Here is a 22,951-nt window from a genome sequence, read left to right on the forward strand (position 1 = left end):
AGATTTTAGGAAAATCTGAAGCATGAGCCAAGAGAGGCTATTGTATGGAAAAGCCACTGGAAACAGCTTGGGTGGGCCTGAAAGTAGGGTGGGGTAAAGGCCTTGGGGAATAACCAGGGAGAGGCAAACCAAGTGAGCCAGGTTGATGGAATCTCAGATATGGTGCCTGCCTTCTGCTCTGTGGGGGGAGGGCTCATCAAAGGAACAGTGGCCTCAGCCAGCACTGTACTGCACTTCTGTCTAGGAGAAAGCTACCACCCAGCTTTCTGGTACCAGACAGTTCATTCCTCCCCATCCCCATAGTCTCTGGTGATTTTTAAGCTGCTGCCCCAGTGCTAGATCCCCAGCTCTGGATCTCAGAGGGAGCGAGTCCGAGTAAGTCCATGTATAGGGCCCTTTAAGAGGCACTGCCTGGGACTCAAGCAGCCTTGTCTCTCAGCCTGCAGATTTTTACAGTCAGGTTGTAGGGATGTCTCTTCTTGGCACTGGAACCCTGGGGTGGAGAGCCTGGCGTGGAGCTGGGATCCCTTGCTCCTCAGGGGGTACCTCTGCAGCCAAGATATACCTCCCAGTTTTTATCCACCACACACACGTGGTACGGATGTCATACCGGCCCATTTTGTGTCTCTGCCCCTCCTAACAGTCTCAGTGTGGCTGCTTCTTTAATTCCCTAATTGTTAACTTGAATTTCCATTCAGTCAGCCAGAACTTAGATAGTTCTGAATGATTTTGATATATAATTTTGATGTGGTTGTGGGTATATTTGTTTATTGCAGAAGAGAGAGAGAGAGAGAAACGTCAATGTGTGGTTGCCTATTGGGGATCTGGCCTGCAACCCAGGCATGTGCCCTGACTGGGAATCGAACAGGCGGCCCTTGGTCCTTGGTTTGCAGGCCTGTGCTCGATCCACTGAGCTACACCAGCCAGGGCTCCCCCAGGATTCTTTTTCTTTTTTTTATATAGTTTAATGTATTTTAATAGCAAACTTACAGGAACAGCACAGAAGACAGACAACATTAAAAACATACTTGCATGTAGAACAACTCAGTTGGAAAAGTATAGTGAATGGATGGAATCTACTGTATGATAAAAATGCTACAAACACCATTTAGTTGCCATCAATAAGAAATTTACTTGTTTAAACAAAATCCAGATGCTGACATTGTCCAGAAAAATTTAACAGGTTTATTTATGTTGTTATAAAGTTGAACTGCTTGAAACTTGTTCACCGAAACACCTTGACTTGCCTTAATGCTTTATGTCTCCGCATTTATATTAAAAAAATTCACACACAAATGAAAATGGAAAAATGACCAATACCTGATTTTTGTCCCCTATTTTCCACTTGCAATCATATACTTAGGTACCTTTTCGACCCCATGGAAAAAAATATCTAATGTTCAGAACTACCAATAACAGGAAGAAGAGAAATTTTTTTTTTGAAGAATGAAATGTTTCCCATCATAGTGGATTCTTAAGCACGTTCTCCACGTATGTGGCGTGCTAGCTGGATGTCTTTTGACATAATTGTTACACATTTGGCATGAATAGCACACAGGTTGGTGTCTTTAAAAAGGCCAACCAGATAGGCTTCACTTGCCTCCTGCAAAGCACCAATAGCTGCACTCTGGAATCGCAGATCTGTTTTGAAGTCCTGAGCAATTTCTCGCGCCAGACGCTGGAAGGGAAGTTTGCGAATCAGAAGTTCAGTGAACTTCTGATAATGTCTAATTTCAGAAGTGCCACAGTACCAGGCCTGTAACGATGAGGTTTCTTCACCCCTCTAGTAGAGGGCGCACTCTTGCGAGCGGCTTTGGTAGCCAGTTGCTTCCTTGGTGCTTTACCACCGGTCGATTTTTGGGCAGTCTGCTTTGTATGAGCCATGGTATAGGGACCTCTTTTCTTACCACCCTTCTAGAACCTTCAGCTGGAGCTCGGCGAGCTGGAGGAGGTGCTGGCGTTAGAGAGCAACAGCAGTTGTGAACACCTCCCCCAAGAGTCTTAAGAGTGGTATATATCTGCCCTTTAGCTTCCACCTCCCTTCATGCTCCTGAAATTGCTGTTGTCAAGGTCACTAATCAACTCATACTAGCCAAATCCAGTGGTAATTTTTTAATCTTACTTGACCTTTCTGTGGTACTTGCCACTACTATGAAACTTTATCCTCCTTGAAAGTTTCTCCTTCCCTAACTTTTTGTGACCTTCCCCTTCTCTGATTTTCTTTCTTCATTTACAGGTTTAGCTTCCTTAAATAGAGGATTTAGGATTTTGTTTTTGTCCCTGTGCATAATTTTCTTGAGTGACCATATTTATACTTACGGCTTTAACTCCTGGGCCAGATCTCTCTCTTGAGCTCCAGACACTTACCCCTGAATACTAGAGGACTTCTTTTGGATATTGTATCTTTTACTCAGCATGTTCTAAACTGAACCCTTCTTCTTCACCCCAGGACATCTGCTTTTCTCTCTCCTGTTCCTTACTTTATTTATGGCACCAACTTCTACCCAGTCACACAAGTGACTTGAGACTCTTCCTTCTCTTGGCCCTACCACCCCCACTCCTACTCAGATAACATAGTGATTAAATATTGTATAATTCTACTTCAGTTGTCACATCCCTTCCTTTTTTTCCCATCCCAAATACAACTTTCTTAGTTCAGATTCTACTGTTTCTCAGCATATAACCACAACAGTGTCCTAACTGGTCCTCCTGCCTTCGTCTTGCTTCCCTCCTTTTGACTACTGCTAGAATACTCTTTCTAAAATTAAAATTTGATCATAAGGAATAGTCACTCCCAAGCTTAAACCTTTCAATGGCTTTCCATTATCTTTAGGTTGAAATATGTGTTCTTTAGCATGGCATGCAAAACTTTTATGTCCTGCTGTCATTCTTCCAGAGTTGAGAGTACCCTAGACTCTATCCACATCAAACTATTTTAAGTTCCTTTTAGGAACTTAAAATAGTTTCTATGTTGTTTCCTTTGTCTACAACACTGCTGTCCCCATCAATCCAATTCTCTCTAGCCCTGAAGTCCCAGTTGCAGCCTCATCCCCTTCTGGAAGCCTTTCCTGGGCTTCCATCCTTCCTTGTTTCTGCGCCTTTGTCAGCATCAGCTGCACTGTATTGTGTGCTGGGTCACTTGCTTGTCTCCCTCACTAGATTGTAAGCTGCTTGGGAAAAGAGATGCTGAGCTCATGTCAGTGTTCTGCAAATTTGGCACAGGGCAGGCGTATAGGGTAGGCTTGTTGAATGTATGAATGATTGCGTGAGAAGGGCATGTGGTCAGTGGCAGTGCTGGATCGGGATTCAGAACCTCAAGTTTTTGGCTTTTAAACTTTCATTTATTTTTTTTGACTAGGTAACACACTCACATAGGATATTCAAAAGGTACAAAAAGATACACAGTGAAAAAATCTGTGTTTTTACCCCAACCATCTTTTCTCTTCCCTAAAGACAGTTGGTATTATCAGTTTCTTGCGTTTCTTTCCATAGATGATATATGCATTTATTCATTCACATATCTTATTAATTAAAAAATTAATTCAGCAAATATTTTTTGAGTACCTAGTATGTGCCAGGTACTATGCAAGGCTCTGGGAATAGACAATGAACAAAATAGATTTAAAAATTCCTGTTTTTATGGAACCTAAATTCTGTATTTTCTTTCTCCTCTTCTTAAAAATATAAATGAGCCCTGGCTGGTGTGGTTTAATGGATTGAGTGCTGGATTCCGAAGCAAAGGGTCACTGGTTTGATTCCCAATCAGGGCTCATGCCTGGGTTGTGGGCCAGGTCCCTGGTGGGGGGGGGGGTGCAAAAGGCAACCAAACATTGATGTTTCTCTTCCTCTCTTTCTCCTTCCCTTCTCCTCTGTCTAAAAATAAATAAATAAAATCTTTGTGTGTGTGTGTGTGTATAGGAGAGCTAACACACACCCTATTCTGATCTTGTTTTTTTTAATCTTAGAGATTCATCCATATCAGTCCATAAATCCCTCTTTTTTTCCTTCATGCCTATTACTCTGTTATATGAATATACTGCCATTTATTTAGCCTATTGATGAACAGTTAGGGTGTTGCAAGTCTTTTGCCATTACAAAATGCTGTAATAAAAAACTTTGTTGTACACTTGCCACTTTGCATGTGTGTATCTTTAGGGAAAATTCTAGGTGTGGAATTGCTGGATGAAAGGGTATGCATACTTCTAGGTTTGATGGATAGTTTCATCCATTGCTTTAATTTTTTATCATGGATATTTTAAGCATATAGATATAGATAATACAATAGCAGCCACCTGTGTATCCTACTATTCATTAAACAATGTGGACATCCTCATTGAGGCTCTGCCATAACAATGTGATGTCCTTCCACATAATGTTATCTTTGACTCAAGAGTAATAAATGTCTTAGAACCCTTACCCTGCCATCCAGATGTCCCCACTATACAGTCTATCTTGAACTTTAAAAAAAAAAATAACCTCATTGTTGGCAAAAAAACCCAGCTTCACAAGAAAATTCCATTATGCTATTTTTAGTGTCTAGAATCTGAGTTCTCCAAAATATTTATTTTGCCTCCTTCCTCTTCTCAGCAACAAAAGAATGCCACCAGAAGTAGGTGGCCTGACTTTTTGGAGACTTTATTTTTTGGTGGAGTATATATAGTCCAGGTGAATTGAGCCAGCAAGCACTGCCCCCAGCCCCAGGTTGTCAGAATAACTAAATGTGGCTCTCCTTAGCAGGCACCTTCTTTTAACTGACTTGGAGGTGCAGCTGTGTCCTTTGCCTGGATCTGGATGGAGTTAGTGAAAGAAAATGTTTTGGTGGAGTGGGGGAAGCTGTTGATTTCTATTACTCATGCTGCCTATACCTGTTTCAGTATGCTTTTGTTTTTAAATTTAATTTTTAAAAATTTTTATTGTTATTCAGTTACAGTTGTATGCCTTTTCTCCCCATCCCTCCACCCCACCCCAGCTGAACCTACCTCCCTCCCCAACCTCCACCCTCCCCCTTGATTTTGTCCATGTGTCCTTTATAGTAGTTCCTGTAGTATGCTTTTGTTGAAATAAACTTCCTTCCCTCCTACCTCTCTTCTAAAGGTCTGTAACCTTGGTCCAATGGTAGGCGACTCTTGCCTCTGATCTTTTATTCAGGTGCTCAAAATGCCCAGCAGTGAGGCATTTACATTATCCTGTGATTTTATAAACTTAGAGGAGAGCCTTAGTTTCAGGTAGGGCTAGAGCAGATCCACCCTAAGAACAGGAATTTTTGCCTTCCCTCCCAATTGCTCAGTCCTTTTTACCTCGTTTGGTCTTGTAGTATTACATAACCATTGTAGGGAGGAGAGGATTCATAGGGTTCACTCATTTCTCCATGGACTACACAGCCAAGAAGAAAAGGATCAAGGAGAGAGAGCTGATTGGAGGGTCAGTGGCCTAACGCATGAGCTCTTTTTAAGCTTGTTGTCAGGGCCTTTGGTGTGGGTCTGATCCGCACAAAGTACCTCCCCAGGCCTGGGGTGAGCACAGAGTGGGCAAAACTCCTCGGACACTTGTCAAACCCACACTTAGTTCCGTTAACGCCTCCCTTGGTCTTGCCATTTTAGTTCTCTCCTCCTAAGCATCTGAGGTCTGACTTCTTTTGTCTTCTGTTCCTCGGCCCTGCAGAGAGTTTTGGCCCCGGGGACAACCCTTTCTTCAGATGGCAAACTCATTTTCTCTCCAGCAGAGCAGAGGGACAAGGTGTAATTCAACTCCTCTCTCCATCAGACACTGCTGCCAGGAGGAAACAATGCAGAAAGTGATCTTTGTTGTTCCCTGAATAGGGCCACGAACCTGGCACCTGCTTTTGTTGCTGGCTTCTTAAGTGACTGGAGACATTTTTGCTGTCCTCCTGGGTCATCAGCTGCTTTGGGGTAACAGTGACAACTGGCTGTAGGGTGTCAGTTCTGCCTCAAAGAAAGTGGATGTATTTATATGAGGAGAGTTACCTTTCATGTCTCTAAGCCTCCTGTCTTTGGGGCTGGTCTAGAGAATGAGCAGTTGGATGTCAGCTGTGCCCTCACTGCTCGTGACCCTTCTCTGAATCTGAGGTGACAGATTCATTCCTTTTTCATCCTGCTCTCTGATTAGACTGCGTTCTGTGTTCCCAGCACCTAGGTCAGTGCCTTTGCATGGTTAGAATGTAACACGTGTATGCGGAATTAATAAGTGGGAGAGGTCCCTAAACTGGCTGTCCAGATTTAGTTTCACTGAGCCCTGATATGCGGGGCTGTGGAGGATGACCTTTGTTTTTAGGAAAAAGATTGCTGCAAAGGGATTATAGAAGGTACTGATTTCTAGATGGTTTGGGGAACTGTGGGAACTCCAGGATAGGACTTATTCTCTATTACGAATTTCTCCTCAGTCACTAACTTTCTGCTGGCAGACTTGCCCTCCTGCTTTAGGAGTAATACCCTGACCCTGACTCAGGCCTTTTCTTCACCTGGGCTCTGGCGTTCCTGAGCCCACGCCAGGGCAGGGCAGGGATTGCTTTTAACTGTCTCTGTCATTAGAGAGTCAGAGCCCTAAGGACCGCACTTCGTACACTGCAGTCTGGATTCCTGATCTGCCTGCATTCAGTCAAGTTCCACTCCGCTCTTAGGTGTCTGTGCTTGGGTAAAGCTGTCGGAGACAGCAGAGCTTTTTCCCCCTTTGTCAGCAGCTGGCCGGAGAGTGCCTATTAGACTGCCAGATCCTAAGCCTTTCACATTTGTCTGTTTCTGTCTGGAATTTAGGGCAGAATCTGTCTTACCACTGGAGGTTACATTCACTGTTCGCCATTCACTGGGACCTGTTCTACTGGAGGATAAAAGATGAACAGCCCCCCCACCCCCGCCAAAAGCATATACACTTATTATCCTGTGGTGCTTTGGAATGCTCTGATTCTGGGGAGGGGTCCATTGCCTGCAAGGATACAGTTGGAGTCCAGGCCACCGCACACAACCCCCCTTCCCTCCCCCACCCCGTCCCGCTTTCCCAAGAGCCTCACGTTGGAACCATCACTCACTTCATAATTCCAAACATCCTTGTTTTTGTTTAATTTTTATCAGATATGGTGAAACACACAGAGGAAATGACAGGCTAACATGTGTTGTCTTTTAAATGCACTTAGTTCAAGTGGCTATTTTAAATGTCAGTTGTTCCTGCCATTAGATTCCTTTTGTCTGGGCTGATTTTCCTCCCTAGGGTAGTAGAAGTCTCCCATAGAATCTTACAGTGGCGTTAAAGCAGGAGAACCCAGGTCTCTTCTGGCCAGTTGATCATTCCTTTACACCTTGTTCTTTTCAGGACTTATATTTGGGTTTCATTATGTTAATTGCTTTCAGAACAGGACACAAAAGGAGTCTTAGAGATTAATTCAGAGGTTCTTTATCTGTGGTTTATTGACCCCTCTTCACTTGTAAACAAACGTTTGTAGATAGGTGAATATGTGCTTTTTTCTTTTTACTGAGAAAATAACTTTATTTTGCTTCGGAGAATGGGCAGGTATCTAGTCTCAGAACTTCTGGAATTGCTTCTTGGTGACAGCAGCCTTGGTGACCTTGAGCACGTTAAAGCACAGGGTCTTGCTCAGGGGCCGGCACTCATCCATTGTGACAATGTTGCCGATACGGACATCTCTGAAGCAGGGGGGCAGGTGCACTGACATGTTCCTATGGTGCCACTCGAAGTGGTTGTACTTTCAGATGAAGTGGAGGTAGTTTCGGCAGATGACAGTGGTCCTCTGCATCTTGATCTCGGTCACCACGCAGATGTACCCTCAAATGGAGACATTACAGGTAAAGGGGCATTTCTTGTCAATGTAGGTGCCCTCAATGGCCTTTTTGGGTGTCTTGAAACCCAGACTGATGTCCTTGTAGTGCCGCGGTAGCTTTTCTTTGCCAGTTTCTCCAAGCAGGACCCTCTTCTGACTCTGAAAGGTGGTGGGCTGCTTTTGGTAGGCGTGCTCCACCTGAATGTCTGCCGTCCTCGCAACTGCCTGCAGAAAAGAAAGCCGCTGATGACGTCCGGTTTTCCGTATCAACTTACTGCTATGGGCCTTTGTATAGGGAGAGTATACTTAGTTTTCATCAGCTTCTCACTGGAGTTTGTGGCCTAAAAAAGAAGTTAAGAACTCGCATTTTATAGGGATTTTGGGCCCCTGCTCACAGAGCTAGTTAGTGGCAAAGTTGGATCTTGAGATGGATTCTGGGCTCCAGGTATCCTGACTCTACAACTAAAGTTCTTTCCACTCTACCCTGTTATTCATCCTCTTCTGGAGAAATAGTGAAATAATGCCAGGAAACACTCACATAGGACCTGCACTGCTTTTTAATATTTGCCTTTCTCATCCGCAGCCTTATTTCATGCCAAGTACCTAGTCTCTTGGACTAGTTAACCTCAGAAATACTGTGACTCTCACAGTAATATATTATAGAATGTATATATTTAACATTGTATTTATTTATTTTAGAGAGAGGAAGGAGGCAAGGAGGGAGGGAGGAAGAGAGAGAGAGAGAGAGAGAGAGAGAGAGAGAGAGAATTAATCTATTGCGTCACTCATGTATGCATTCATTGGTTGGTTCTTCTCTGTGCCCTGACCTGGAATTGAACCCACAGCCTTGGCGTATCAGGATGATGCTCTAACCAACTGAGCCTGCCAACCAGGGGGGATATAAATGTTCTTAAACTGCATTCCACTACTAACTGTCTAACTACTAAAGTGTCTAACTTACGCACTGTAAGCATTAAACTCCCTTTTGACCTTTTAATCTTGCCCGTTAAATTGGTCTTTGAGAAAATACAATTACGTGTTGTGTATCCCCTGTGGCTCCTAGTACTCAGATCTTCACACAGTGGCTGGCTGCCTTGTTGGTACTGTCGATTGACTAATAGCATTTTAATTTTCCCCCTTTCTATTATCATAGCAGTTGCCGATGTTATTTAGCCTGATCTTTTTAAGCGAGCACACTCCCTTTTTGTTTCCGCAGTGCTAGTTATACAGTTTCTCCACCTGCATCCAACTTGCATAATTGGGAGTTCTGTGGAATGTTATATTTTGCACCCTGAGTTCTACCCCAAGGCACTCAACCTACATGGCAGGTTGCTCTGAAAAAACCTGGGAAGGGATAACTCTCTTAAGGGGTTAATCAGTGGAGCCTGACTCGGTTGGTTGCTCATGGTTTTCTAGGATGCCAAGGGAAGATGAGCCAGAGTACCAAGTGCCGGTTTGGGAAACATAGGTTCTTTCCATGTTTTCTCATTGGCTTGATGTATGACTTTTGGACAGGTTGTTTAACCTCTATTTTTTCACCTGTAAATGAAAACTTACAATTATCTTCATAAAACATTCTTTCTAAAAAAGATTTTATTTATTTTTAGAGAGAGGGGAAGGGAAGGAGAGAGAGAGGGAGAGAAACATCAGTGTGTGCTTGTGTTTTTCATGCACCCCTTACTGGGGACCTGGCCCACAACCTGGGCATGTGCCCTGACTGGGAATCGAACTGGCAACCCTTTGGGTCACAGACCCACACTCAATCCACTGAGCTACACCAGCCAGGGCTATAAAAACATTCTTAAAGATGAATATAATAATGCAGGTGAACTGCTTACAACAAAAATGCTATAGAAATTTCAGAGTTTTCTCCTCTGGTAATAATCTGTGTAGCTTATCCTAAAAGCCTGTAACTCTTGGGAGGTGTCATTTAAAAAAATTACACTTTAAAAAGAAAAATCCTCACCTGAAATATGTGTATTGATTTTAGAGAGCAAGGGAGGGAGGAGGGAAGGAAAGAGGGAGATAGAGATAGAGATAGAGATAGAGATAGAGAGAGAGAGAGAGAGAGAGAGAGAGAGAGAGAAACACTGATTGGTTGCTTCCCATATGCTCCCCGATTGGGGATCCAACCCACAGCCTAGCCATGTGCCCTGACCAAGCATTGAACCAGCAATCTTCTGGTGTACAGGACGGCACTCCAATCAACTGAGCCACTGGCCAGGGCAAGGATGGCATCTTGTTGAGACTAAGAGTAGAATGAAGTTTTTTCCACTTCCCTTAGTACATTTTTAATATTAAACTATGACTTTCATGATGAATGTTGTATTATTACATGATACATATATGCATATATTTACATTCTGGTGCCAGAGACCGAAGAGAACGTCAGTTTAGCTATAACAAACTAAGCTAAAAATAGAAAATAATTGCTATGAATTAAATAAAATTCTGTAATTTTCCTTACGATTTATGTCATCTCCTATAACTTGTACTTGCACACTGGTAGTTTCAATAACAAAATTATATACATAAACTAGTAAATTTTATTTTCAGAACAAAACGCATTCTTTGAGTTAAACATTTGGATCTAGACTATGGTTAAACTAAGTAGTATATTCTTAGAAATGCCCTCAAAAATTATAAACTCAAATGTATTTTGTCAGTCTTTAAAGGAAGTGTGTGCCACTGTGGAGTCCAATGAAACTTGAAGCAGCTACTGAAGTCGTTAAAGCACAGCAGAAGCAAATCAGCTGTGTGAAATAGTACCCTGCAGCGGGGAGCAGGTGGGTGGCACTCGGGCTGTGTTTTCCCCTTAGTTATCCATGGAGAAGGTCCTGCCTCCCTGAAATGTGCTTTTGCACTTAGGGAGTGGGCTTAACAGTTTCTGCTTGTCTGCCCTCCGTGCCGTGGGCTGTGCGAATGTGCAGTGTCTCATCTGTGTGGCTGTATTCCAGTCTGTAAACATGACTGCTGGAAGGAGAGTGCAGAGTTGGTTGTTTATTTTATAAAACCTGTCCCGTTGCCATGTGGTATTTGCTCAAGAGCTCCTGTTGTGGTGACATTCTTGTGTCGATTGCAGCCGTTTAAAGGTTTCATTCTCAGATGTTAGATGAGCCCCTAACTGCTCTCCTGAAAAGCATTTGTCTTTCTCCCTAGAGTTTAAACCAGAGGAGCAGTAATCCCAGTGGAACCTGGGCTGGGGTCTAGATAGAAGGTGGCAGATGAGGTGACAGATGATCCTCGGGGGCTGCTGTGGTCTCTTGTCTCATTTGCACAAGGGAGGGGCTGGCCTCTGCTGGGGAGGTATTTCCGCTCACTGTAGCAAATGAGGGCGTGCAAAGGGCTGTAATGTAATGAGGCTTCTCTGGTGACGTCACTTGTAAATGTGGTCAAAGTCCAGTTCTTGGGGGCTAGGAGACGTGGTAGGAGAGATCAGTTGGTTTGCATGCTCTCACTTCTCAGCTGTCACTGTGCCATGGTGCCTCCTTCCAGCCACTGAACCAACACAGCTGGGCCGGGCCATGAACGCTTACAAGTACCAGAAGTTCCTGGAGGGACTCAACAACCTTAGAGGTATTACAAGCCGTCTGGCTCCCTTCTTTCTGTCCTTGCTGATTGCGTGAACACTTACTGTGGCGTGCGTTGATTGGGGTCTTTACTTTCCATCAATCCCTTAGGGACTTAGAAAGTCCTCTTATTCTGAGCTGGCCATATTTTGTGTGTGTGTGTTCAGGCAATTACCTAGAAAGGATAGAGTTTGTAAGTGTGATCGTGGGTGTGTAGGTAGGAGGGAGTCCTCTCAGCTGCTTTAGCAGCAGTCTGTTCTCTTGCTTGAAGGGGCAATGAATACACGAATATGCCATCTTCTGCTGTTTGGAATTCAGGAGAGCAGAGCTCAGGGCACTTCCTGGGCAATGGGGGTGGAGGGCTCTTGTCATTCAGCCCTGCAGTCTCACCAAGGTGTAGCTGGGTTTCTTGGGTCGGGTTTTCTGCTTGCCCGTGTCTAGAGTGAGTCACAGCCCCATCTGGAGAGAGCAGGGAGTCACGAGTGGTTGTGGGGGGAGGAGTAATGCAGGTCGATATGCCGGAGATGCCATTGTAAAAGGTAAATGAGTGAAGTTAAGGGAGGAAACTTTTTAATTAAAATGATATTTAAAGGGAATAAATAGTGTTTGCATGGTTGCAAAACTCTTTACTAACCTTAATGAGAAAAATGCTTTCAGATGTGACAATGCAGGACTCCGTTGGCTATTAAGGAGGAAAATAAACAAGATCTTTTTATTTCTCCTTCTCTAATTAATAGGTAGTTTTATTTTCATCTACTTGGGAAGGCACTCAAACCATCCTTCTTTCATTAGCAGTCAGGATTCTAGACCCAGAGCAACCATGGGGTGTGGAGAGAGTATGAGGAGGTAGAGAGAAGAAGAGGGTGAAGTGGGCCTCTCCTGGGTTGAGAGGAATGGCAGGAGGTCTGGTCTCCCACCCTACCAGGGTCTGTAGATATTTTTCTTTCTTTCATTGTCTGTTGGAGAACTATTTCTAAGAGGTCATATACTTGAAGAGCTTGTATACTACAAAGGGACATGCAACTGTGAAGTATTGTTCTGGTGATCCCTATCTTCCCTTTTCTTGCCCTATGCCATAGAAACACTTTTTTTTTTTTCTTTCCCAGAACATCTGAGAGCTGGAGCCAACCCCCTTTAGGTTCAGGGCTCTGTAAGCTCATCATACATCAGACAGGTCTTAGCAAGAGTGAATGACATTGACTGTTGCTTCCCTGTCAAAGGAAGTTTTGAGGGGGCAGATAGTCTGGACTTCTTTATCTAAACTCATGGGGAAGACCTGAGAGATGGGAGACAGAAACCAGTGGTGCTTCTCAGTGATTCTGCCAGTTTTGGGGTCTTGGGGGATAAAGATTGGTGCAAGAATGTATCCTTGTCCCATACAAGGGCCCCCTTTTCTTGCCCTATTTCCTGTCTCATAGGGATTCTTCTATATTCCTGGGCACGATGCCCAACCAACAGCAGGAGCCCTTTCCCTTCTGTGTTTAAAAAACACATGGGAGGCCCTGACTGGTGTGGTTCAGTGGGCTGAGTGTCGTCCTGCAAACCAGAAGGTCGCTGGTTGGATTCCTGGTCAGGGCATGTGCCTAGGTTGTGGGCTAGGTCCCCACTTGGGGGTGTGCAGGAGGCAACTGATTGATGTTTCTCTCGCACATTAATGTTCCTCTTCCTCTCCTTCTCCCTCCCTTCCCCTCTCTCTAAAATAAGTAAGTAAATAAGTAAATAAAATCTTTTAAAAATCCACATGGAAGGATTATCAAACTTAATTAACCTGCGTATTCCCTCAGTAGAAAAAAAAATCTCAGAGTAGAAATCGCAGGGCTCTGCTTGGATACTGAGCTCCTTAGTATAGTTTTACTCCCTGTTACCCCCCGCGTCATTCTTCTGATAGAAGGCCAGAGCTTTTTGAAGATGGATAGGTGGTGAATAGAGACTGTAGGAGATTTACTTATCCACAGGATTGGGGAATACGACTTTTCCTTGTGGTTCCCCTTTATGTCAGGGTTTAGAGGAGCAGTTAGCCACACTAGGATGGCCACAGCCTACGTGAATCAGGTTTAGCAGTGACCTATGTAGATTTCTGAGGTTCTCAGGAGACCACACCGCCCATAATTATGTTCTTCTCTGCAGTGTGCTACAGTAACAAAGAGCAGGTGTGACTGGTGGCGGGGCCCTCTTCACGTTCCTCCCATAAAACATCCATGAAGGAAGGAATCCTTTTTTATTCCCTAAATAGGAGTTGTTTGGTCCATAATATCCTTTAACGTTCTTGGTGGGGCTAATGGAACCGAATAGCTCTTGATGTGATCCTCTCAGGGGTGTGGACGTTTAAAATTGCACCCCACAAAGGGTTATTTCTGGTTTTGGAAGAGGGTGTATTGAAACCAGCCTGGCAATCATTAGTTTTCTCAGCCCATCTATAAAGACTTTTCTGCCCTCCTTCTTGCCCTGTCTATACTAGGAATGAATAACAGCCTAGATGTAGCATCATGAGGAGTGTTCCATATGGGGTTGAAATCAGAGAAGGGAAAAGGCCACAGCAGGAGCAGCTTCCACCCCACTCTTCCCACCCCAGACACCATGGCTCTCTGCCATGTTATTTTGGTCTTATACTTCTAAGATGAACTCAGAAGCACTTACCTGCTATACAGATAAACAAGAGGATATTTACACTTAGTGTAGTGATGATATGTGGTCAGATTTCACCAAATGTTAGTTCTATGACTCTTCTTTCCTTGTTCCTCTCAGAGGCTTGCTTGAATCACAGTGAGACCTGTGCCTGCTTTGGTCCAGGATGAACTGGATCAGGTCACCTTCTGACTGGGGAGTAGTAGCCCTAGTCACTTACTTACCTACCTGTTTGATCCAGGTCTTAACTTGATCTCGCCGTAGGACGGTTACGATGGTGAGACTGGAAGACAACAGATTAGTGATATTAGTAATACCAGTAAACACCCAGCGAATGTTAGTTATGGACTAGGCATTATTCTAAGCACGTGTTTTAATCTGTGTAGCTCTTACAGTACTCCCATACCATCAGGGTGTCAAACTCATTTTCACCGGGGCCACGTCAGCTTCGCGGTTGCCTTCAAAGGGCCGAACATAATTTTAGAACTATATAAATATGGCTACTCCTTAACATTTAAGCAAGAGCACGGTGCTGCCACCCAGGTAGAAACAAGGTGCTGGGCCAGATGAAACAAGGTGGAGGGCCGGATTCGGCCCGTGGGCCTCGTGTTTGCCACCTGTGCCATAGGTAGTTTACAGGGGTATACTTACTCAAGCCTTGGCTGGCCTAAGAACAGGGTTCATCTGTCTGTCCTGCTAAGGATGTGGTAGTTCCTGGGAGTATAGCAGCCAAAATGCTGTTTTGTGCTGCTGTCTGATGCTGGGGACCATATGAATTAGGAGAAGATACCTGTGGCTGACCAAGCGTATGTATACAACACACTTGGCACCTTCCTGTCTGAAGGAGAATAGCAGCATGGTGCTTGCACTGAGGGCAGTAGATCTTTTCTCTACACACTAGTCTTCTTGAACTGTGTCCTGTTTTCTAATCCTTCATTCACTTATGTGCACTTGTATAATAGTCTTTATGGAATAAAACATACACATAACACTATGCGGCAGTTTGTCATGTTTGCCCAAAGAAAGCATCTGATCGACTTTCTTCTCTCTCAGAAACTGTATCTTTTCCAGGTAGGAGAGTTCCTGGAAAGAGGGCATGTAGTTGTTTGGTTTAGTCCTTAAAATCATCTCTGGCATGTTGCTGTAGGTCGTAGGCAAGTGTTCTGCCCTGGGCTGCCAGGCAGACTACTACATACAAACCATTGTCTTTGTCAGACTCTCCTGTTAATTTCACCGGCTGTGTCCCCTGATCGTGGTGACCAGCTGCCTCCCTTCATCTCACCTGTGTCTTTGTGTATTCCAGAAGGCTGACAGGAAGAGGTACTTGGCTCCCCTCTTCATGTAGTTACTGACCCTGCTTTTCTTGACATTGTTCAGCTTGCAGCCATTCCTCCCTTTAGTGGGTAAGTGTTGAAGGGAGCCCAGTGGAAGAATAGAGACGGTGTGGAAGTCTTTGGAGTTCCAGTCCCCGGCTTCCTGTGACCCTGCGTGTTTGATGCCGGATTGCAGAGCAGTATATCCTATCGCTGCTGCTGCTTCCGGAAGGCTTTAACTTTTATTTCTCAAGCCTGTCAAAAACCATAACCATTGTGTGGTTTCTGCCTAGATGGACCTCTCCTGTGGGCATGACAGGTTGAACTGTTGGCCCAAGTCCTACTCTTTGGCAGAGTCCAGGCTTGTGCTGTGGCTGATAGTTGCGGATTAATTAGGGAGGCAGAGAGGTAGGTGAGGGAGAGTGATGAGAAAGTGGTTCGCTAGCCTTTGATAAGAAAAACTTGTGATAGATCTGTGAGATAATGGCTTGTTTTTTAAAAAATAAATACACCCCACGTACCCATATACTTTCACCCTTCTCTTCCTTTGCATATGCTCTCCTGTTCCCTCTGCCTAGAATAATCAAATTTTTTCCGATTCATCCTTTAGTCACAAGGGTGTCCAACCTTTTGGCATCTCTGGCCACACTGGAAGAAGAGTTGTCTTGGGCCACACATTAAGTACACAAATACCAATGAAAATTAATGAGCAGAAAAAAGGTTTTAAGTAAATTTATGATTTTGTGCTGGGCAGCATTCATAGCCATCCTGGGTCACATGCGACCTGCGGGCTGTGGGTTGGACACCCCTGCCTGGCTCAATCTCACTTGCCCTCCCATAGTTACTTGTTTTGTTTTGTTGCATTCCTAGGTAGAATTATTCTTTTTTACTCATCTGTATTGCCATAGCACTTTAAACATACTAATTTTTTTTTTGAGAGAGAACGTCAATGTGTGTTTGCCTTTCACACACCCCCTACTAGGGACCTGGCCCACAAGCCAGGAATGCGCCTCGATCACTGGGAATCGAACCAGTGATCCCCTGGTTCACAGGCCAGTGCTCAATCCACTGAGCCACACCAGCCAGGGCTAAACATACTAATTCTAGAGCATATCATATTGTGTTGTTTAATTAAACATTTGATTTTCCTACTAGTCTTCATTTCTTGGGCCAAGTTTTCTGTCTCATTTTTCTCGTTGGTAAATTAGGGATGATAGAATTTATCTCACCAGATGTTGTGAGAATTAAATGAGCTAGTAAATGTAACATCTGGTAGAGAATAAGAGTCCAGGAGTTTTTAGTCATACAGTTGTTAAAGGTAGGGGCTGTGTCTCATTTATTTTTGTATTTTTCGGACCTAGCATGCTGCTTGGCAGATACTAAGCATAAAAGAAACATTTGAAGAATTGAATTGAACTAATAAACTAAGGTATTCAAATGTCCTTCTGTTGCACCACAGGAGGTTAAAAAATACTCTGAGAATGGTGGCTAGTCTATACATTTATAAAACCCCTTTATTGTAGTTTTCTCTTCAGTGCCACAGTGTGACTCCCATAAGAAATCCTATCATCATACCTAATTTTTGGTCAGAAAATATTATCCATAAGTGGCTGTTTTGAAACATTAAATCCAATCTGAAAGAATGGAAGTGTATTGCTCTTGAAAATATTGGAACAATGATATTACTAGTCTGTAGGCAGTTTCAAACGAGGGGCGCCGGATATATTTTGGAACGTTGTTGAACAAGTGAAGAAGGTGTCTAATGAGAAGGCACATACACAATTTTGGTTCCAGGAGTTCATGGTGTTTGTCAGATCATCTTTCTCGTTATCTTATAGCCTGCCTTTGGACATCCACTTTGTCGGCCAGCCGAGAAACCTGTTCTCTATTGCTGTGTCTGGCCAAGCAGGACAAGCCCTCACACCCCAATATGCACCCTTCAGAGAGTAGCCTTTTGGGGAGGAGAGCTTCTTTTCCCTCTTGAATGTGCCTAATAAAGAACCCAAGGGGTGGAAACATTTTCCCCTCTTCCATTAAACAGATACACTAAAGTGGGTATGGGGTGGGAGTGGGGTGGGGAGAGAGAGAGAGGAGGGAGAGGAAGAGAGAGATACCAACATTGATTTGTTGTTCCACTCATTCATATACATTCACTGATTGACTCCTGTACGTGTCCTGACCAGGGATCGAACCTGCAACCTTGGGGTATGGGGTCACACTACCCCAGCTCTACCCCAGCTCTGCCCCAGAGCTCCATCTAGTTTTTCCTTTCCATATATATAACTTGTGTTTTTATATAGTTGTTATTATAATGTAATTCTCTATCATGTTCTTTATTTTGTGAGCATTTTTCATGCCTTTAACTATTTGTCTCCAACATACTTTCTTAACAGCTATATGGAATTTACTCAAATGGAAGTATCATTTATTTGACATTCCCCAACTGGGAAGGCATGTACATTTCTAATTTTTCACTGCTATAATATGATAATGAACAATCTTGTAAATAAAAATTTCTGTTAATGTCTGATTATCTTTTAAAAGGATAGATTTCTAGAAATAGAGTTACTGGTCTTAATACATACATTCAAATCTCTGGATGTTGGCTTTTAGCTTTATTTTACTTTTAAAATTTATTGAGAGTACCTGTAACACTCTGAATACCTTTCTGGTAGCACTTGGGCGCTTGCCCTCTAGGGACAGCCCTGTCTTTGGGCATGGTGGACAGCTGGATCACTGTTTTATTGTCCAGTTAATTCCATCGTGGAAGAGGTGCCAAGTGTCTCTTCACTTAGTCAGCAGCTCCCACATGTCATCATCACAGTACTGCGCTGTTTTACTCTGAAGCTTTTGTCCCAGCAGCTCCAGGCATTTAAATGGCGTCAGTGATCAGCTTCAGTGATGCTTCTAGCCCTAGTACCCTTTCCTCTTATATCAGGAAAGGTCCATCATGTGGATCAGGAAGCTGCCGTATGAAGAATGACCTAATCAATGCTGTTTAGAAATCCTTCATTGGAACCTCAGATTGGCCTGAACTCGAGATTCTCTCTCTTCCTGCTGTTACTGAGTTAGCCCTAGCTAGTAAATTGAGCCAGCTTAACCTGATAAAATAGGTTGACAAACTCGACTGTGTCATCGCTCTTGCGTATAGGTAGGTGTCTGCCTCTGGAGGAAGTGGAGCTGGTGCTGTGTGTTTGAATCACCATGTTGCAGTCAAGTGCAAATCAGCTGCTCTTACTTGGGACTGACAGCCTTAGGGTCAGATTATAGACTTGATGAGAGTACAGGCTTGGTTCCGACTGGGAGCTGACATCCTGTTGCAGACAATGTGGGATTTTCTAGCTGACGATAGGCTGTGGGTGTTTGGAGATGAGCTTGAGGCCTGAGAGAAGAAGGCACATGTATGGCACTTCGTGTGCAGGGGGTGGGGGTTCAGTAGGAATATTTCTACAGCAGCCAGGACAGTGGAAAGTGGCTTGAGTCACTGACAGAATTACACCTTTCACAGTGAGAACTGTCTACTCCTCCTATTCCCAGAGCCCTTAAGCAAACCGACCACAATGGAGCGATTCTCTCCACTGCACGCAGTCCGGGAATATACATGTTTCTGGGGTGTGACCTGTCAACACCTTTAAAAGCACTAGGCACCGATAGACCCTCAGTAAATCCTGTACTTGTTTGGATGCTTGACAGTTTCGTGCCGTTAAAGATGATCCTCTTCTTAATTGTGTGTTTTTTAGTTTTACTGCATGTTGCTGGTCAAGAGAGGGACATCAGCACAAGTTCACATTGGGGTTGGCTTCTTTTGCTGCTGGTTTGAAATGTGTGGGGAATGTGGGATTCCATGGTGTAATAGTTAGCACTCCGGACTCTCAAGTACGTGGAAGTAGTTCTGTGGGGTTTTGTTGTTGTGAACTGGAGGTGTTATACTGTCCTTTCTTGAAGAATAAGCCTGTAGGCATTACTGTTGAGAGGTTAAGGCTCTTGTCTGCATATTCTGCCGAAGTTTCCTTTGGCTACTCTTCTGGAGAAACCCCAGGCTAGTAACCCTAATTGTGTATGTTACTCAGTGAAACTACTGTGGAGCTTGTCCCTCTGAATGAGTATCACTTGCTGAACAGTGTATTTTGCTCATTGTGGAGTGGCAGGTACCTCTTAGACTTTCTGATTTAATGTATCTTGAAATCCTTTGATTTGGAAGATGACTTTTTACAATTTGTTACCAACTAACTACTTAATGTTCCATGCGTCTTGAATCTTTCACTGGAAGCTCTCAAATCCTTTTCCTTCCCTTCTCTCATTGAGAACCTTCTGTATGCCAGGTCCTGTACAAGACAGAGGGAATGCAAAGATTAATGACAGTCCCTACCCTTGAAAAACATATATGATTTATATTGGGTTGGCCAAAAAGTCCATTTAGTTTTTTCCGTAAAATAAAGACACATTTTTCATTTCACCAGTAACTTTATTGACTTGGATATTTTGATTATGTTGGCTAGCTCCTGTGTGGTATCAAGTTGATTGTTCTCAATTAATGTCTCAATTTGATCGCTATCAACTGCAACTGGTCTACCCGACTATGGAGCATCTTCCAGCGAGAAATCTCCAGTATGGAACTTCGCAAACTAATTTTGACACGTTCGATCAATTCTCCATACACTACCCAAATGTTTTTTTGCATTTCAGTTGGGTTTTTGCCTTTCTTGAAAATAAAGCATGATATGCCAAAAATGTTGTGTATAGTCTTCCATCTTCAATATTAAGATGGAAGAAATACACAAAAATTCAGTAATTTTGATAAGTTTTTTTAAAAATGCACACTAATATGACAGCTGTCACGATACAGTCTAACAAAATCGTTTCGAATGAAGTTAAAGACAGCTAAGCGCTACTAGAGTCATCTTACGGAAGAAAACAAACGACCTTTTTGGCCAACCCAATATTTATGACAGGTACCATTACAGAAGTATGAACAAAATGCTGTGAGAACAGAGGTGGAGTGATTTCTAGGGGCGGCGTGGTGGGTGATTGGGAAGACTTCACAGTGGAATTGGTATGTGAGCTGAATCTTGAAGTTAGTAGAAGTTTACCAGTTAAGAAGGGAGAAAAGGTATTGTGGGGAGACAGACGACAGGTGTGCAAAGGAATAGAAAGTCTCTGTATCCTCTGAGAAAGAATGAGAAACACTATGAAGTAGGAACTGGGTAGTGAGAGAGAAGGCTGGAATGGCAAGCCGAGTCTTTGTTACAAAGGCTAAGAAATAACGCAGGCAGGTGAGGGCACTGGATATTTTTAAGACAGAGGAATGACATAAACAATCGTGTGTGTGTGTGTGTGTGTGTTTTTTTGGGGAAGTATAACTCAGGCAGCAATATGAAGGAAAGATCACTTACAGGGAAGAGGGACTGCAGCTAAATCAATAATGTGTGCCTGGTTTTAGTTTGTCCAGGATGTGAGAAGTAAAGAGCAGGCATATGGAATCATTCTCAACATCGTTTGGTTTTAGAAACAGTTCATGTTGAACTAGAGCTGCAGCGGAGATCTGTTTTTCCCCACAGCTCAAGTTAAACGTGACCTTGGGTCGGGCAGTGCTTTGTGTTTGGGTTGGTGTTTCCTGGGACTGGCCAGATGATTTACTCGAGGGAGAGGCCTGTGGGGTAGCCGGTGACGGGCAGTTCCAGGTGTCATTGATACGAAGGAGACGAGAAGCCAGCCCCTTTAGCTCTGACTAGGGCTGCTGTGTCTTTGAAATTCTCTGGGCTGTAGTACCTGGCGGGAGGCTCTATCTTTACGTGACTCTTACAGGTAGATTTGGAGTGTCGACTGCACTTTGTGTTGGAATGTCGACATACTGGCACTGTGGTAACATCCCTGCCTGTGTAAAACTTTCTCTTCTTTGCCATGGCCAAGTGGTTCAGTTAGTTGGTTGGTTGGAGCGTTGCCCGTACACCAAACTTTTGGGTTCGATTCCAGGTCGGGGCACACACCTAGGTTGCTGGTTAGATCGGGAGGCAACCAGTCGATCTCTCTCTCTTTTTCTCTCCCCTCCTTGCTCCCTCTCTCTCTAAAATCAATAAAAACATATCCTTGGGTGAGGATTAAAAATAATTTCTCTTCCTTCAGCTTTAATGAGGGACCTCTTTGGTTTTCCTTGACCCATCCGATCGCTGTTTGTCTGACTCCAGCTCTGAAAGTTTGCGGAGGGGTGAGGCAGTGTGGTCGGTCAGGTGGGAGTGCCACCGGCTTTGAATCCAGGCTGGCTTGGGTTGAAGTCCAAGTGCCTGCATTACTTGGGGCCGGTTACTCACTTTCTCTGAGCTTCAGTTTTCTCATCTATAAAATGGGGATAATAACATCTCCCGCATAAAATCACAAGGATTAAATAAAATGGCGTAGGTGCCAGTGCCAGTGCCGGCACAGAAACCGTGGTGCAGACACAGCTGGCGCTGCTGTGACGCTACTCCCGACCTTGTCTTTCTCCAGCCGCTTCTTCTGGCTTCAGCTTTTCTTTTAAGTTGCAAACTCCCGCATCTGTCTTACACTACTTAAAATCTCTCAATTTTTAAGGTGTTTTTAAAATTGTGATAAAAAACACATCACGTGAAATCTACCCTGCCAGTTAATTTGTACGTGTATCGTGCAGTGTTGTCACCTATATGCACGTTTACTGTCAGCCGATCGCTAGAGCGCTTTCATCTTTCTTGACTGAACTCTCTGCTGGTTGAACAGTTTCCCGGTTTCCCCGTCTCCAGCCCCTGGCAGCCGCTGTTCTGTTGCACTTTCCGCTTGTGTGGGTTCAACCGCTTTAAATGCCTCACACAAGTGGAGTCGTGCAGTATTTGTCCTTCTGTGACTGGCTTATTCCACTTATTATAATGTCCTCAAAGTACATCACATTGCACATTGTGACAGAATTTCCTTCTTTTTTAAGGCTGAATAATATTCCATTGTGGGTATAAAAATCTCTCCATGTCTAGTCTCGTTTATCAACTGCCTACAGGACAGCTTCACTTGGATATCACCACAAACGCAGTATTTTCAAGACCCAGCTCGGACTCGGCTTTCCTTCCTTGTTCCCCGTTTTTAGCAGTTGTGCTCACATTCTTCCCGTCTCCGAGATCGGAAACCCGGGAGACATCTTTGACTCTTCTCTCTTCATCAGCCCCGTTGTCCGTCCCCAAGTTCTTTCGTTTCTTCTGCACTTCTCTTAGATGGGCCCTTTGCCTCTCACCCCCTTTGCCATGACGCTAGGCCCGTCATTCATCACCCCACGCACGAATAGCTGCAACTGCCTCATGTTTTGTTTGCTGGGTCTGCCTCTCCCTTCTCGTTAACACCGCCAGCTGCTGCGTAGTGTTTTCTATTACCAGAAGTAAGAAGGGGCTTTTGTGCTCTGACCCTTCCCCCCATTATCCAGGCTTAGCCCACATAATTTCCTAGAATGTAGCTTTAGCTCTAGACAGATGCATCTCCTCCGGCTGCTTTGAAGTGCTTCATTCAGTCTGTCCTCCAGCCTCTTCTTGTGCCACTTACCTGGAATGCCCTTGTTCTTTATACTTAACTGGAGTCTCTCCGTTTCTTCAGCCTCACTCCAGGCCTTTCTTCTCCATGGGGACTTCTTTGATTATCATTGTCCACCTTTATGTGTCACTTTC

The 22,951-nt window shown here is 44.0% G+C and overlaps 1 protein-coding gene and 2 pseudogenes across 16 annotated transcripts in view; 1 reads left to right on the forward strand and 2 right to left on the reverse strand.

Annotated features, from left to right (window-relative positions):
* MACF1 (microtubule actin crosslinking factor 1) overlaps positions 1-22,951 on the forward strand; it is a 320,700-nt gene that overhangs the window by 53,235 nt on the left and 244,514 nt on the right. Inside the window, exon 1 of one of the 16 annotated variants that reach the window (XM_053920912.2) lies at positions 11,083-11,365. The exons of the other annotated variants lie outside the window; for them this stretch is intronic. Within the exon in view, the coding sequence (XP_053776887.1) occupies positions 11,176-11,365 (190 nt within the window). The 5' untranslated portion in view covers positions 11,083-11,175. Of the gene's footprint in view, positions 1-11,082; positions 11,366-22,951 lie in introns of those variants that run through there. 16 annotated transcript variants of the gene reach the window in all.
* On the reverse strand, positions 113-2,265 carry LOC112299381 (histone H3.3-like; annotated as a pseudogene).
* On the reverse strand, positions 6,135-9,365 carry LOC128780459 (small ribosomal subunit protein uS17-like; annotated as a pseudogene).

The sequence above is a fragment of the Desmodus rotundus genome, chromosome 3, assembly GCF_022682495.2.
Source record: "Desmodus rotundus isolate HL8 chromosome 3, HLdesRot8A.1, whole genome shotgun sequence".
NCBI classification, from domain to species: domain Eukaryota; kingdom Metazoa; phylum Chordata; class Mammalia; order Chiroptera; family Phyllostomidae; genus Desmodus; species Desmodus rotundus.